At 34.6% G+C, this 17,880-nt stretch overlaps 1 protein-coding gene across 1 annotated transcript in view; it reads left to right on the forward strand.

Annotated features, from left to right (window-relative positions):
- The window catches only part of LIPC (lipase C, hepatic type), a 223,060-nt gene that overhangs the window by 186,347 nt on the left and 18,833 nt on the right, over positions 1–17,880 (forward strand). Inside the window, exon 6 of the mRNA XM_051980732.1 lies at positions 1,824–2,066. Coding sequence (XP_051836692.1) covers positions 1,824–2,066 — 243 coding nt within the window. The remainder of the gene's footprint in view (positions 1–1,823; positions 2,067–17,880) is intronic.

Here is a 17,880-nt window from a genome sequence, read left to right on the forward strand (position 1 = left end):
CAATTGGGATTGTGCACTTTCCCAGAGTCACATAGCTAGTCAACTTAATTTTTAAAAGACACGTTAAAAAACAAAAAATAGTTAAAATTTTTTGACATGTAGAATTCTAGTTATAAAAACTAGCTGTGTGCCCCCAGGTAAGTCACTTAACCCAAGTTACTTCAGAAAAAAAAAAAAAAAAGGGAAAAAAAAATTAACTACATTATGAATTAAGACATTTTCTTTCTGAACTTAAACAGCTCTATTTGTCAAATTAGGCCAACCCTACTACAGTCAAACAAGAAGTTTTCCTTGAACTTCCTTGAATAGTAAAGACCATTGGATTTAGAGAATTTTGACTCAACTATTTATTACTTTAATGACCCTAAATGAGTGACTTGACTCTGCTGGTCCTCATTTTACTCATCTAAAAAATGAGAAGGTTGAATTAAATGACCTTTAATAATAATAATAATAATAATATCTACTTGACTAAGCAAATAGAGTAGAAGACCTGAATTCAAATCATATGTGTGTATATACACACACATATACAAATATATCCATAATTATACACACACACACACACACACACACACACACACACACACACTATTATTTTTAGTGGTGGTGATGGCTATAATATCACTTTTAGCTCTAATTCATGAGTTTTTAACCTATAATTTATGGACTCTTTTTTAAGATAAATGGGCAGATGAATATATTTTTAAATTACATCTTTATTTTCACTAACTTCCAAGTGAAAGAGAGAAAAAGGGAGAGAGACAGAGGGCAGAAGAGAAGGAAGAGAAGAGACAAGGAGAGGAGGAATAGAGTGGAAGAGAGGAAAAGAGAAAAAAGAAAAGAGTCAAGGGAATAGAGAAAGAAAAAAGGAAAAGAAAGAGGAGGGAGAAAAGGAAAAAAAGGAAGGTTAAGGAAGGGAAGAGAGAGCCAGACTGAAAGAAAAAAACAGAGACAAGAGAGAGAACTAGAAGGAGTCTCTTGGGTCACGTAATGAAACCACCTCTTTTTACAGATGAGAAAACTGAGACCCTGGGGAATAAAATAACTTGACCACAGTCACAGAGATAGAAAACATCAGAGGTAGGATTTGAACCTGGATCTTCTGACCAGTACCCTTTCTAGAATACCACTCTGCTTCCTATTCTGCACTATATGACACGGGTATACTTCCAGAACCTTTTAAACAGAGATTAGAAAAACAGATGGCTGTGAGTCTTGTTTTCCCCTTTCATGAAAATATTTTCATCCAGAAGCCCAAGTTGATTTCTCCCATCCTAACAGACATGGATAGTTAATGGTCTATTTGACTATCTTTGAAGTTGTTATGTCCCCAGAGTCACTGAAGGCAGAGCTAAAGGAACACCTGGATTCTGAGTCAACATTCTAAGACACTATCCTCTCCCTTTCTAGCATGCAATCCACAGGAACTGTGTGCAATGGACAATTGTAACTAGCATTTTTCATGGCTCCGTCAAGCTTTACAAAAGCAGCATGCAAAGGACCTTCAAGTTAACTTAAGACAAATTCATTTGAGGGAGAGACACAGAAGCCTGGACACATATGGGATTATGGTCCCCAAAATGGTGGGGGAAGGGAGGGAAGGGAAGTAGAGGAAGCCCCACAGCTGGAGAAGAGGAAGCCCTATTAAGGAGTAGTTTGCACTATTAATTATTTCTTGCTAACTAGGCTATTTCTATGTTACCAAGGGAATGTGATATCTGGTCCCTCCTAAATGTTGGTGCCCTGAGAAGAAAGCCCTGGTCACCCCACCCTAGTCGTTACCTGGCGGCAAACATCTTAACTGTACTGGCATGTTTCAGGGATCACAGAGACCGTGAAATGTGCCCATGAAAGAGCAGTCCACCTCTTCATCGATTCCATCCTTCACCACCACCTGCAGAGCACAGCCTACTGGTGCAGTGACATGAATACCTTCAACAAGGGTTTGTGCCTTGATTGCAAGAAAGGTCGATGTAACACCCTGGGCTACCATATCAGGAAGCAGCGACAAAAAAAAAGCAAAAAACTCTTCTTAGTCACACAAGCACACGCCCCCTTCAAAGGTAAGTGTGAGTCCCCTTCAAAGGTAAGTGTGAGTCTCCTTCAAAGACAGAGGACTCAGCCTCCTTTCCTTTCCTTTCTGACTCAAGTCACAGGTTGTCTACCTTTTCCAAAGGTGTTAATAATATTTAGGCAAAAGTGGTTGGAAATCCAATAGGTTGTTTAAATATCTTTTTTGGGAAGAGGAGGTAAACTGATCTGTGTTTACCTTATAAATAAAACCTTTGCCTCAAAGTCCATTTGCATAAGATTCTTCTTCTTGGTAGATATTAGTTATTCAGTGCTTGGTGCCTGAGTTGGTGGCAAGAATGGCTAAAAGTTAGAAGAGATTCCAGTTGAGGGAGAAATGATACCATTCCAGGCTCTCTTCAGATCCCTGAAAGAAGAGAGAAACTCTGCAAAGAAGACAATGTGATCACCATGTCGGCTCTTCTACAGAACAGCTTCTCCAGTATGTCTCTCCCTTCAGGGATCTAAAGAGAGTCTCTCATGGCTGGAAGTCAGAAGAACAGTATCTCTTTTCTCATCATCTTTCACCCACTGTGCTCCTCACAAAGGCACTGAATATTAAATAATCAATATCTACCAGTGAGAAGAGTTCCATATAAATGGGCATAATGGCAAGGGTCGTATACAAATACTACATGCCGATGTACAGTGGAAAGTACTTAAAAGAATAAGGATCAAAAAATGTGAAATCTAATTCCAGTTCTACAACTAATTCATTGTCAACCCACACAAGTCATTCCATTTCTCCCACTAAGGTTTTTCATCTGTATAATGGAGGGATTACGCAAAAATCATCTCCAAACTCCCCTCTAGTTCTAATGATCTTTGTTGTGAGAAAAGCAATTTATAAACCTTAAGGAATTTTATGTTGATTATATAAGCTATATAAATTATAAATACATAAGTTACTTAACTTATGTCTATATAAACTTATAACTACATAAGTTATTAGTAGTTTAAACATCCCAATTCTAAAATAACATATTCTAGTCAGTAAAATTTTCATGGAATCATTTGCTTCCCCCCTACCCAACATCCAGCTTAACACATTCAGGCTCCCTGCCAAGAGCTAAAAAAAAAAAAGCCCCAATAACTCCTAGAACAAATCATGTGAGCCAACTTCTTTTTTATCAAAAAAGAAGAAAACTTTGTTCTTCTAACCAAACTTCCCCCAAGGGTTTAATCAGCTGATTTTTGCCAGATATTATTATCTAAATGAGATGGTTCCAACCTTATTCTTCAAATGTTTATCAGCTGAGTACTTACTCCAGGGTAACATACTCAATTCTGGTCCCTCTCTGGGTTAAAAAGGAAGAGCTGTAACATAACCTTGGACTAACACCAGAAGGGAAAGAAAGTAGGAGGAATATGGTACTTACATGTAGGTTGAAATCTTACAGGATGAATAATCCTACATCTGTTTGCATCAATATTTCTGCCTTACGCACAGATCTAGTCAAGCTCACATCTTATTGCATTGCTGACATTTTTAGATAACTTTATCAGTGGTAGGCATAGAGAATTGCATGATGATGGGAAAGGTTACAAATACCAAGTAAATTACTTTTTAAACAAAGGATTCCTTTACCTGCCTGAACTTTAACTTCCTCTCCTGATTCCATCAAGGAGCTAAACAATTCAAGTAATCACAGCAGTGCATCATGGACATAAAATTTTAGTGTCTCCAGAGTGCCAGACAGGGAGAGGCAGCCTTACAAAGCAAGGCCATCCCCTATGCTGAAGTATCTATTCCCAAAGCATTTCATGACAAAATTTATAGTCTATGAACTGTCCAATCTGCCAGCAAATGGTGAAAAAAAAGAAATGATGTAGACAAAAATGGAGAGGAAAGAGAATACATTTTTTAAAAGATCCAAAACCTTTTTTAAAAATATTTTTATGATTGGGATAATGCAGTAATAACGGAAAGATCACCAGACTTGCAGCCTTAAGAGTTAGATTTGAGCCTCAGCTCTCCCATTTATAAGCTATATGATTTTGAAACGATCACTTAATCCCCCGGCATCTTAGTTTCTTCATCTAATGAAATAAGTGTAATAATATTTTATATTACCTACCTCACAGGAATGTTGTCAAATGAAAGGCATGTGAAAGGATGTGTTGCAGACAGACCTGGTGTTTTACAAACAGAATCATGGTTCTCCCTGTTGCTTTCCTATCTTTAAAAAAATGAAAAAGAAATTATGCTTAAGGCATGTCACCTGTTCTGCTTTTAATAAAGATAAAGCTCTATAAAATGTCTGGATAGAGTAATTTCTCCAAAAATAAAATTATTATTCAATTGTTGTAGATTTTTTAAAATTGTTAGTATTTAGAAGTATATTTTGAAAGTTTCCCAAAGAAGGTTTGAGGTCAGAGGCAAATAAAGTGGAAGATGGTGGACAACTGGGAGAATATCTTAGTACAATATCCAAGTTCCTCCTTGCTTCTTACACAGTTACCACCTTAGACCAGCCCCTCTTTAATTTCTACTTGGACAATTGCAATAGTCTCTTAATTACTATCCTCCAGTCCCTCCCTTCTCCAATCCATTATCTACATAGCTGCCAAAATTATATTCCTAAAGCACAATTCTGACTTATTCAATAAATTTCACTGGTTCTGTTAGCTCTAGGATTCAATACAAATGTCCTCATAAGGCAGGTAAAGGCCTTCACAACCTGGTTCCAATCTATAATAGTCAAAATGGCCTCCTTGAGATTCTTCACACATGACATTCCAGCTCATATCTCATTGTCTATGATCTCAATTTTCCCAATGTCTATGACACATTTCCTCTTTCCTCTCATTCTCTGCAATTCTCATTGGACCCCTGACTTTTGCCAGAGCTCAGCTCAAACCCTACCTCTTCCATTAGGCTTTTCCTAAACTACACAATTATTAATGATTCCTCCTCAAAAAAGATTACATTTATTGCTTAGGTCCTTGATGGAATCAGAAGACAAAGTTAAATAATGCATATTTAAATTACAAGTTCACATATTACATAGATAAAGAATAGGAAGACATGGCTGTGTGACTCTGGGCAAGTTACTTAGCTTCAGGGTTCTAAGACTATAAGTTACAGAGAAGATGCTGACTGGTACTGGAAGAGGGAAGTTTCCTCATCCTGTAATTAACCTTTTATCAGTGAAATCACAGGGTCAATACTTATCCAGATATATTTTGTATGGACTTATGGGTTCATGCTGTTTCCCCAAAAAGAATATAAGTTCCCTGAGAATAAGGTCTATCTCATTTTTGTCTTCCTATCTCCAATGTTTAGGACATTGCCTTCCAGTCAGGATGGAAAGTGGAATTATCCTTCCTTCATCCTTCATTCCTTATCACTAGTTGTGGGGTCATAGGTCAACATTAAGCTAGCCATCAGTAATCAGTGTATAACCACCAATTATATTGACAGCCCAGTTATCCAGTGATCTGAGTGGAAAGAAGCAAAAAGGGGATAAGTAGGACCTAATGTCTTTAAACTTATTAGGGGAAATTGGCTCAAGAGAAATGATATAGTCTCAACAATGAAATTCTGAAAACACAATAGGTGTGATTTCATTGAGAAGAAAGAGGGGGAACTACCTTAAGGGACTGAGATGGACCTTCTACTCTTTCCATATATTCCATAACTATTTCTAAACTTTGTGAATAGAAAATTCCTATAAGTAGAAACATAAAATTTTCAATCTTCTCACTCTCTCACAGCATATCTTTAGTAGCCATGTTTAACCCAGCTTCACAAATGTCTAAACTTAGTAAGTACATCTCAAGCATATTATGTCTAACTTCCCTTTAAGATGCTTTTAGAACAACCCCATTCCTACTGATTTTGAGGCTTCAGCATGACATGGAGATTGTCTTGCTTTACCAAGAGAGTGCAATCTCTGACCAGTGACACCAAATTGAAAAGACTAGAGTACTGGCCTGGTGGTAGATAATACTGTCTGAAGATCAGTCTAGCTGAGAAAACATTCATCATCAGATGGTGATAAAAATTTTGGCCATTGAGACCTATTTAATAGACAAAAATACAAAATGTTTTTCTATCTTGCATGATTTCTTATATTTCCAAAATGACCATCTCAGAGACCTACTTCCAAATTGACTCCAATCCTTTGATTACTATGTTTCACATCTTATTTAAATGATTCTGAAACTACCTTACTATTACTTAGCCCAGAGTTTTTCTTCTTGGTGATAAAGATAATATGAATAACTTTGTCAAATGTATAATTGGAGTCTAGATAAATTCTATCTAGCTTAACAACTCCGTCAAAAAAAAAAAAAAAGGAAGCCAGTTTGACATGATCACTTCTTAATAAACTATACCAGCTATTAGTAATCACTGCCTTCTTTTCTAAGTATTCATAAACCATCTCTTTACTAATGTATCCTATAATTTTTTCCAAGAATCTAAGTCAAAATATAAGGCCAAAAAAGGCCTAGAGTTTGAACAATCAATCCTTTATTCCTTTTTTAGAAAATCAAAACCTTTGCCATTTTCGATTTTTGTTATATCTCTCCTATTCTCCAAGATATGAACTGTGGTACAACAGTCACAATTCCTTCAGTATCCTAGGCTATAATTTTTCATGACCTGATGACTCCAAGTTCATTGATAACATTTTAAAATGAGCTCTTCCTTTATCTTCAGTCTTAAGTCTCTTGTAATCATTTTGTTATGCTACCTTGAACAAAGATCCTTCTCCTTAGAAAAGAGAAAAATAAAAAGAATTAAGCAGTTTTGCTTTTTCACAATAATCCATTGATCTCATTATCAGCAGTAGTAATAGCCCTTTTAAAAATTCTCCTCTTGCCCCCAACACAGATTTGTTTGGTTTTTTTCATCATTTTTCCCCCTTAATTTTGCTAGTAGCTCATTCAGTCCATTCTAGCCTTTGGCACTCTTGACACTAGCTGCTAGACCATAATTTTGCTTTTTTTTTTTTTTTCACGGCCTGCCTTGATCCCATCTTCTACACATTTCTTTTTTTAAAAAAATCTGAGTTGTTCAATGAATTCCTTAGATCTATCTCAGTCCTTTAAGGTAACTCCCCCTCTTTCTTCTCAGTGAAATCACATGTTTGTATTTTCATAATTTCATTCTTGAGAACATATTATATGTCTTGAATCAATGTCCCCTGACAAGTTTTAAGATATTAGATCCAATTTATCCCCCCAAATTTTAATGCATGTTAAACTATGTCTGGTTTTTTCTTTCCTTTTTCATGAATTTCAAGACTGAATGATCATTTCCTTTCATGGCTTACATCTCTCTTTCAATAACCAGTTCATCTTTGTTTAATAATACATTCTAGAATTTTGCTAGTAATCAAAATCAAGTTTACAGATCTACCATCTTACAGAATTTACCCTATTTTCTTTCTCAGCCATGAGGATACATGCCCTTCTCCTGTTTTACAGTACTTTTCCATTCTTCACAATCTTTCAGAAATCACTGACAATGACTCAGAAATCATAACCCTTTGAATACTGTAGGATGTGTTGCAGACAGACCTGGTGAATCACAAACAGAATCATGGTTCTTTCTGTTGCTTTCCTATCTTAAAAAAAAATGAAAAAGAAATTATGCTTAAGGCAAGTCACTTGTTCTGCTTTTGATAATGATAGAGTTCTACAAAGTATCTGGATAGAGTAATTTCTCCAATCACTACCATATAACACTTCCATATGACTCATTTATTCATTTGTTCAACAAGTACTTCCTTACTATGTTAAAGCCACTGCACTTCATTGGAGAAATAAAGACAATCCATAACCTCAAGTAGTTTACACTCTAGTGGAGAGAAACAATCCATATACAGATAAATAAGTACAAAATATAAACAAAGACCCTAAAAAATTAGTTGATTAGGATAGTATTTTACATAAATTCTAGGAAGGATTTGCTGAGTGGCACCTCAAAGGAAGGTAGGATTTCTAAAATAGATGGAGGTAAAAAGATAAAAAAATACATCATAGGTCTATGTTTTGCTTCTTGAAATGTTGCCTAAATCCTTTGTCCTCATTATATACTAATGATTTTCTTTATATATATTTTGTATTTACTTATCTCTCTATATATGGTAACCTATTATTGTCTTTATATCCTAAGTACTTAAAGTTAAGTCCCTTGCACACTGTAGACATTTTATAGGTACTAATTGAATTGACATTAAAATGGTGTGACTGCTTCTGTTTTTCTTTACACCAATCCTTATCTAAGTAGTTTCTGCCATGTTTCCCATTTTTGGTATCTGAATTTCCCCACAAGAGTATAGCTTCTTTAAAAAGTGTTACTTTACTCTTTTTATGTTTTCTGCTCCTTTTGAACACTCTTCCAAAATCATATCCCTGGCATGAATCTCATCCCATCAAAATTCAATGATACCTGTGAGATCAAATGCACTTCTTTTGAATTAAGATCTGAAGCATGCCCCGCAAAAGAGACTATGGGTTTACAGGCAAATTTACATATGTAGTGTTCATAATAAAAGTACCATAAGAAGCAGCATAATAAAAGAAGATAAGTTTGAGTTAGTTAGAGGACTAGGGTTCAACTCCTTCCTTTGCCATGCTGGATAAATGGCTTATCCTTTCTGGGTGTTAAGAGTCTTCACCTATAAAATGAAGAAATTGGACTAGCCTGTAATGTCTTTCTGGAATGAAGTCTACAATATAATCTCCAGTTGATACTTTTTACTATCTAGACTTTATATATTTGCATATGCAAACATTTGATTCAATGCATTTTCCCCCACTGCCCCTCTTCTTGGATATTGTCTCATATGAATTACTGATTTTAATCACCTGTTATTCTCCATATTTTCTTATTCTTTTTTACCTTCCATGATATTTGGCTTGATGGATAGATTAGGCAGTTTCCTCCTTTCCTTTTTCAATTTAGAGCCAATTTAGAATCAGAATTCTGATCAGATTCCATTTAAATGTGTATTTGGCTTTCACTAGGTACACTCCATCCTTTGGTAAGAAAATAAAATTCCAATATTTTAAGTTATAGTGCAGAAATTCAAACCCCATTCTTAGTCACCAACAAATTAGCTATTTGTTCACTTCCTAAGTCTATCTTTTTATTCAGAACCTCCTAGGTAGCAATGATTTTTTTAAAATTCCATATTCCTTCCTAAAGACCTTTGTTTCTTGCCCAGAGTTTCATAATCCTCAGCTATGCTTTATAGTTTTAATATGTCACTATTATTTATTTCTCTGTGAATCACTAGGCATGGTGATCTTCAACTATGAAAAGTCTTGGGAAGATTTCTGTCACATACAAACCCCATTAAGACTTTAGATCTCTCTATTATTATATCAGTTTGATGACTAGTTGCTTTAGCATCTCTCTGTAGGGATTTATCAATCAATTGTTCATTTACTTTTCTTCTGACCATCACTGGAAGACTTCTTTTGATGAGATCTTTTGATCATTCATTACAGTATCAGAAGCTGATTTGTAATGCTGGAGAAACTGAGGCAGGAGAGAGATTAGAGAGTTTTTATTATTTTATTAATGGGAAAGTAAAATTGACTGGACAGGATTCTCATCTCAAACTATCCAGTGCTGAATGGGAGAATCTCAAACCTTTAAGTACCTTTTGAAGACAAAGAAGAGGGAAAAGGCGGGAAAGCTTCTGTCAGTATAGGGGAAGCCATAAACCCAAAAAAACGCAGAAACAGGATGTCTGAATACACAGAGATAAAAATGTCAGTGAAATATCTTGAAATATTTTAGAGGAATATTGTAAATTCTTGAGGACAGAAAAGAGTCAGGAGGTCTACTCTCTTGTTTATCTTGCTTGTGCTAACAATTTATAACCTTAGAGTAAATGGTCCTCAGTCTTAATGGATCAGAAGGGGAGTTTTACAGCTTAGGGGAATAGTTAGGGAGACTAAGATAAGGGAAACTCATACAGGGAAACTGAGGCATAACAGATTCTTCTTGAGAAGATGCAATAGTTCTTCCTCTCCCCCCAAATTCCTTTATGAGGAAAACTTTATTCCAATTTCAAAGCTTGAAATGTTCAGTAGTCCTTCTTCCTCTCTTTCTCTGTACCACATTTTTCTATTCTCCAAACTTCTGACCCTCTATCTCCTTAGTTCCCTTTTCTTCTTTGCCTTCTTAAAGATTTCACATATTTTAAAGGAAGACTTTTTATTCTCCCCTACAATAAGCAGATAAGAGATACATTCATCCTTTTTGTTTCCTCTAAGACAGAAACTAGCTTACACTTTGTAAATAAATAATTGCTATCAGAAGAAACAGAAACAATGCACACTCTCTTCCAGCTGTTACAAAACCCCCTTTGCTTTCTGTACTCCCTGGAATTGAGAACCTTGGATTTCTCTGATTCCTATTGGTAGTTCCCTTGTCTAACCTGCAGAGCAGCAGTCTTCCTGGGTGCCATGTCTATTTACTGCACTAAAGGCTGAATGAGAGGGAACTCTTGAGTGAAACTAAAATTATTTATGTCAGGCTTCTTACTTTCTCCCCCAGATATAATGATCAACTGCCTTGATTAGCAATTAGCACTTTCTTTCTACCTTGTAACAGAATCAGAAATGCTCTATCTTTTAAATAGGAATTTATTACTAGCAAGGAAGGCCCTTTCCCTCATTATAATTACCTACATTGCTACTCCTCTTGCCACTAACATTGATTCTTCTTGTGTTTCTCTAATCACTTCAATCCTTGTCTCAATTTAAGGCTTAATTTACTTATACTTGGTAATTTCAATGCAAAGATGAGCACAGGAGAAGATTGTCAAAATGACATTGAAGAATACAGTATGGAGTGAAGAAATGAAAAAAAAAAAAGCTTGTAACCATATACTGTACATGAAAAGTTTTTTTCAAAAGAAGAGAATTATAGAGTACTGACATGACCAGCACTAATTAATATTTTTATAATTAAATCAGTGATATCTGGATTTTCAGAATCATCAGTCATTGTTTAAAACAAATGTCAAAAAGAAAAATCAGATTAGGAGGATAAAAATAAGAAGACCCTTTGTGACAATAGCAGCTCCAGCATGATCTACCTGAATATAAATCATCTGCTCCATGAATAACAAAAGTAAAGATTTTGATTTCATCACCATTTCATAGAAATATTATTGAATGCCATAGCCAAGTAACTAGAAAGCTAGTACTACCTCAGCCAGAAAATACTTGCCAAATAGAAAAACAAGACAGTGAAGATCACCAGCAAATGCCTATTCATAAAACCTATGGGAAAGCAATACAGGAAATTATAAATAGTTCACCTCACAAAATAACAAAACTCAGTCAAGAGGAAAATGAACTCACAGAGAACTTGGCATAATATTCACGAAAGTTAAATTATTCTAAGAGTATCTATAGGAAACACTGGAATGAGTAGAACAAATAGATATGAAATGGGACAGATGTGTTGTTGTTTCTATAGCCATCTATTTTACAGGCAGCAAGAATGGTACTACCACATTTAGGATCAACCATTTACCTTTCTAAGAAAGTAGCAATGGTACTTAAGAAAATGAAGCTGGTAAAGGTAGCTAGATCTGAATTACATACAGACAAATTTTTATTGAAGGAAAAATCATTGATTTTCAAAATATGTCAAACTAGAAGAGATTTTCAAAAAATGGAAAAATCATAAATAGTAATTTTTACCAAAAAAAAAAAAACAAAACTTGTAGCTATTGAACCCATACATCTGTTCTTTCTCATCACCACAAAATATTGATAAAATACCATACATCAAGTGTGTTTCCAATGAAAAAAAGAAGGAAATAGGCATATTGTAGACAATATTTCACATACCAGACTGATAAATATAAACAATATAAAATCTCACTATATTCTCTATTAATTTCAAAAATATTATCTGATTCAGTTATAAACAAATGTAGCAATAAAGTTTCTCCTTAAACTTGGTGTTTTCTGCCTTGATAAATCATACAAGATCCTATAACACTTAAAACCACAAAAACTAATTATGATAAGTTTGATAGTTCAATGCAGCCTTGAGTTTCAATATTAAAAAAGGCAAAAAAAAAACCCAGTAGGACTATTTGGATGTCTAAGGTATTTGCCATTGTTATGGAGAATTTTGTGCAAGTCCAGACAAAAGGATTCCCTATTGATAGTAAGGGAGTAAACATGTTTCTAATCATGAATGATGTTTGCAGCACAAAGCACTAGAATGCTAAAGAACTTCCTCAATGAGATCCAATGCCGTACAAAAGAAAATCTAGACAGCTACATGGAAAAACAAAATGAATGAAAAACACAAATTACCCAGATTGTAACTTGAGGTTGGGAAAAAAAACCCAAATCTTATCCCTTACTTTCAAAGATATATAAAGTGTCAAAAGTTATCAGCATTGACACTCACTAGTTTGTCCATTTATCTAGGACATTATCTGAATATTTATGTTGGACAGTTACAATACACAAATAATAAGCTATAACCAGAATTTAAAAGAAAGACATTAGATTGGAATTTGGGGGAAACTGCAGTAATTTAAGTGGTTTACTGGTATATGATGCACCCAAAAGTCTTTTTAAAAAATTTAAAAACCATATTCCCAATGAATAGAGAATGCTGAACAAATTTTAATATAAGGAGATAGAACATTATTGGTCTAAAAAGAACAATAAATATAAACCATACTGATAAACATAGAAAATCTTATATGAAATAATACTCAGTGTACATGTGTAAAACAATGTAAATAAAGCTAATAAGAAAAAACAATAAAACACAAGTCAAATATGATGAACAATGTTGGTATCAGACTATTAAAATTAAAACGCACATCTTTACTTTCTGTCATTATTAGTAAATTATAAAAGTGCAATGTGACATCAGTTGCATTTACTCTAGGTGCTTTTATTAAACTATTATTTTATTAGGAGAAAGTATTATTTAATTAACATTTGTACCGTGTTTTAAAGTTTGCAGAGTGCATTAAATTTGCCATTCATTTTATTCTCACAATAATCTTATAGAATATATGCTATTATCCCCATTTCTTAGATGAAGAAACTGAAGCAAATAGAATAACACAGGGTTATAGAGCTAGTAATTGTCTGGAGATGGAACTGAACTCAGGTCTTTTTGACTCCAGGTTCAGCCCTCAATTCACATCACTACCTAACTGCTTATAGAATGTTCTTTATGAAGAGAGAAATTATTGGGATTCATCCATTTTGCCCTCTCCCCCAAAATAAAAAAGTATAAATTTTTAATAAATAACTTTTGTAACTAATACATTAAAAAGTCCTTATTGGTAATCTCCACTGTGAGACATTTTTTTTTATAAATCCTAAAAATAACAGTACAATAATAAATCATTTTTATTGAAATATTTTGGGATCTTTTACATCACTGAGTTTTCTCCAATGTCTCTCCCAGAGAGCTATATCATACAACAAATGATATTTTTTTAAAAATCAGCAAATTTAATCAATATATTAACAATGTCTAAAAATTTGTACAGTATACTACACCTGTGGATCTCTCACTTCCTCAAAGGGGTGTGATATGGGGGTATCCATGGGGGCTTTTTTGTAAGCTCTTTGAAAGCAAGAATTTTTTGCCTTTTTTCTATCTCTAGCACTTAGAACACTTAATAAATAATGACTGATTCTTAAAGTCCATGTTTTTGACAGTTATTCCCCCAGCAATGGGGTAGCACTGTGAATTTTGGAACAAAATAATTACAGAAGAGTTAAAATTGCAAGTGGCCCAAAAGACAAAGGAAAGCTCCGTGATAGGTATAAGTAAGCTGTGGCATATTATTAACAACAGGCTACATGTAAAGAAATCGTGAAAAAAAAGGTCACTGAGGATGTGTCTGACCAAAAAAACTATCAGAAGGTAAACCATAAAAATGTTAAAGGAATCAAAGAAAAATCTCTAAGATTCTAGAAATATCCTCCTTTCCCTACAGAAAAAGATGAACAAAAGTCAGATGAGATGAAAAACTGTGAAGGGATTCCAATCTACAGGCCTTTAAAAAAAATGTTTTTCTGCCTCAGAATCAACTTAGCAAACAAGTGTGGAAAATTTATAGTCTACATTTGTAACATCATTTTAATTATCAATCCATCCACTCTAAGTAGATACTCAGGAAACAAAATAAGTGAAATTAGTATTCCTTACTACTTGTCTACATATATCATTATTTTTTCCATAGTAATTGTGTAAGGGACTACTTACAAGACTGAATTAACTATAATTGTTTCTTCTTGAAATTCTTAGTCACAATCTGTAAGAAACGCCACTGATCCCCTGCAATGTTTCATCATCAGTTAGCATTGATGATAAAGCACCTGCTTCAGGTTCTGTGAGGAATTTTGTACACAGAAGAGAATTCACTTCCCCTGTCTCCTGAAGTATACAAATCTCATATCTCCAACCAGGTTTATAATTCTTGGCCATCACTTTCTTTTTTTAATTTTTGACCATCACTTTCCAAAGTCATCATAATTAAATTCTTTCCCTTTCTAACTTCAAATTCACTAGTTCATCCCCATCCATTCGCAGTTACACCCATTTTAAATGTCCTTTAAAAGGTCCCTTGAGAGGTACTTTTCTAGGCAAAAGCATCTTACTTCTTTAAGAACCCAATTTAAGCTTTCAATTTCTAGGCAAAGATGTAACCCAATACAATTCCAACATTTTTTTTCCACATCCAAGAGCTCTTGTTTTCATTCAAAGAAAGTGAAGGAATGAAGGAGAAATTATAATTTTCCACATTCTTACCTGAATCCAAGAAACTTATATCATTTAGAATAGTTGGCTGCCTCCAAAATGCCTCAGGATAGAGCCTGTAATACCAGTGAGAAATCTTTTAAAACTGAACTATCAGAGGGCAGGAAGAAAGTATGGAATGAAAACTATTACCTATCTTTAAATGTCTAATTGATTTCAGTCTAACTTAGGAATAGACATCCTATTAATAGGTAATAGTAATTCCTCACATTTACATCTCATGTTTAAGTTTTACAAAGCACTTTTTTTGAGACCGATTTTCTCTCTTGCTCAGGCCAAAAGTGCAGTGGCTAGTCATGAACTGATTTCACTATTCACTGAGACAAAAACTTTGACCTGCCTACTGTGTTGGCAACCTGGTAACCTCTCATTCTTGGGTCTCACTATACCTGTGCCAAACTTAGCATGGACACCTGATTAGCTTAGCTCATCTAAACTACAGTTTAGAATTCCAGAGTCCAAATGAAGTGCCAACCTTAGTCTCGACAGTAGCAGGGATTACAGCTAGAAACCACTATGCCAGAAGTAGCTGGGTAATACAATGGACAGAGATCTCTGTCCAGAGTAAGGAATATTTGAATTCAAATCCAGCTTCTAAAATACTCACTAGGTGTGTAACCCTAGATAAGTCATTTAATAATCAATTTGCTTCAGTTTTCTCAGTTGTAAAACAGACATAACAATAGCACACAGGACCAATAATTGTAAAATGCTTAGTATCCTGGAATGTAGCTGGCCCTTAAGAAATGCTTGTATGCTTTCTCTCTTCCTACTGTAAAGTGCTTTTTCCATAATGCTCTGAGGTAGTTCATTTTACAGATGAGAAAACAGAAGGTTAAGAAGGGTAAATGAATTAATGATATCATAGAAGTAATAAGTGGTATATCTGGAATGTCACTCATATTTTCTGACTCCAAGACTAGAGCTCTTTACACTATAAAATACTATCTCCCTTTTACTGAGTGTCTTTACAAAGTGTATTAAGGCATGACCAGAATTTTCCACATCAGGAAAAGTAATTTCATAAGCATGAAATTAGATGCATGCATCAGAATTCTCCATCCAAGGCAGGTTTATGAGTTAAATATACTTCCTGTTGGTAAATAGAGAAATCTTCAATGGCATATTTAGGGACAAGTGCTCAGGAGACAGGTGGTATTTAGTCAGGGTTGTCTTCTATCTCTGTCCTTTCCAAACTTGGAGCTTCATAAAATCTTGCCTTCCTCTGCTTTTGTCTTTCTGAAATGAAACATATTAACCTTCTTAGACTGATTTCTAAATGTCTGTTTATAAGACTGAATCAGCTTCACAAGTACAAAATGGAGGGGGTATCAGGTAGACAACATTTTCCTTAGAAAAGTTCTAGGAAAATTAGTGGATTGCAAATACATCATAAGTCAACAACATATTATGGTGGTCAACAAGGCTAAAGTTAATTTAGCTTGCCTTAAATAGAAACATAGCCAACAGGAAAAAGGAAGTGAGTCCCACTGTAGTCTATGCTGATCAGAATAAAAGAAAAAGAAACATGAAAGAAATTTTTTAAAAAGAAAAAAAAAGTGAATATAGCATGTGTTGATTTACATTCAATAGCCTTAGTTCTTTTTCTGGATGCAGATATTTTCTACTTTTAACAATCTGAGATTCTATAAAGGGCAATGGTTAAAAAGACTATCACAGCAAAGAAAAGTTACCTCAACTTGTACAATAACTAAGGGTCTAAATATATAGAAGCACCTGATTGTTAAATTCCATAATCTACAAAATGTAGCTTTCAATCAAAAGCAAAATAACTAATATCCTCAACCATAGCAGTAATGCCAAGGTAATACAATTCTGTTTAGTTTTGTGTTGATTATAACATGTACATTCTTCACAAGTGCATATCATATATATATATATGTATGTATGTAAAATATACACATACCAAAAGAAAGTTCAAGTAGTCACATACATCTTAATGAATCAGTTTGGTAATCAAGCTAGAACTCGATAGTTTCTTGTGATAGTTTTACAAGTGGTGATTCCTCATTCTACTATTCTAAGAAAGGAAAATTACCAAGGACAATCAGAGAAATTCTTTTCTTCAACTAGATGTCTCATGTTTAGTCCACTGGTAAATGTGCAACAGAAGCAGCAACAACAAAGAACAAGGAAAATTAATAGTTAAATAAAACAAAGCAGCTTTGTTGATTACTGCCCACTTCATTTTTCACTGACTTGGGAACTTTTGCAAATGTTCAAGCCCACTTCTCAGGGTAATGGCTGCTTGAAAAGGATTGCATTTGGATGCTTTCAAGAGGGCACATAAGTTAAGAGCTTTTAACTTTTTAGATGCTTTCATACAAGGAATGGATTGTTCTGGATGAGGTAGCAACATTATTCTACTAGCTCTCCCAAGACATCTTTGGAACTAGGGTTATTTATCTGTTATGGGACTGTCAATCTATCCCAGGAGTTGTTGTTTGTCCTTTGTTCTCAAAAAGGACTATGACCTCAAAGAAGAGAGTTAATGACATGCAAATAAATTAGATTGAAGTGAGGTAGGGCTATGCGGTCATATTCTCTCCTTTGGAGCTGAGTCCAATGGAAAGACATGGATCAGGATGATTGAAGAACCCCTTTTTCCCCCATCACCACTTCCAAAGAGGCAGCATTTTTCCAAATGAACAGTATACACGGTTTATTTGGTTTTAGGGAGTGAGGAATAGGGTAGGGATTGGGGCAAAAATTTGATTGGTCATGGTCTTTGTTTCAGTTTCCAGATTGATCTGGTACAATAACCCTTTTACCCAATTTCAGGATTAGGGGGTTCTACATAGCAGGATGATGGAAGTGGAGGGATGGACTAGGATGTTTTTTAGAACAGAACTATGGCATGTCCTATTATGGGTTACTTATCCTAAAGGGACCTAATTGTCTGTTCCATCCTATGATTGAAAAGAGATCCTCTCCATATCATCAGTAAGGTGGCACAGTGGGTAGAGCACTGGATTTGCAATCAGAAAAGCTCATCT

The sequence above is a fragment of the Antechinus flavipes genome, chromosome 2, assembly GCF_016432865.1.
Source record: "Antechinus flavipes isolate AdamAnt ecotype Samford, QLD, Australia chromosome 2, AdamAnt_v2, whole genome shotgun sequence".
Classification (NCBI taxonomy): domain Eukaryota; kingdom Metazoa; phylum Chordata; class Mammalia; order Dasyuromorphia; family Dasyuridae; genus Antechinus; species Antechinus flavipes.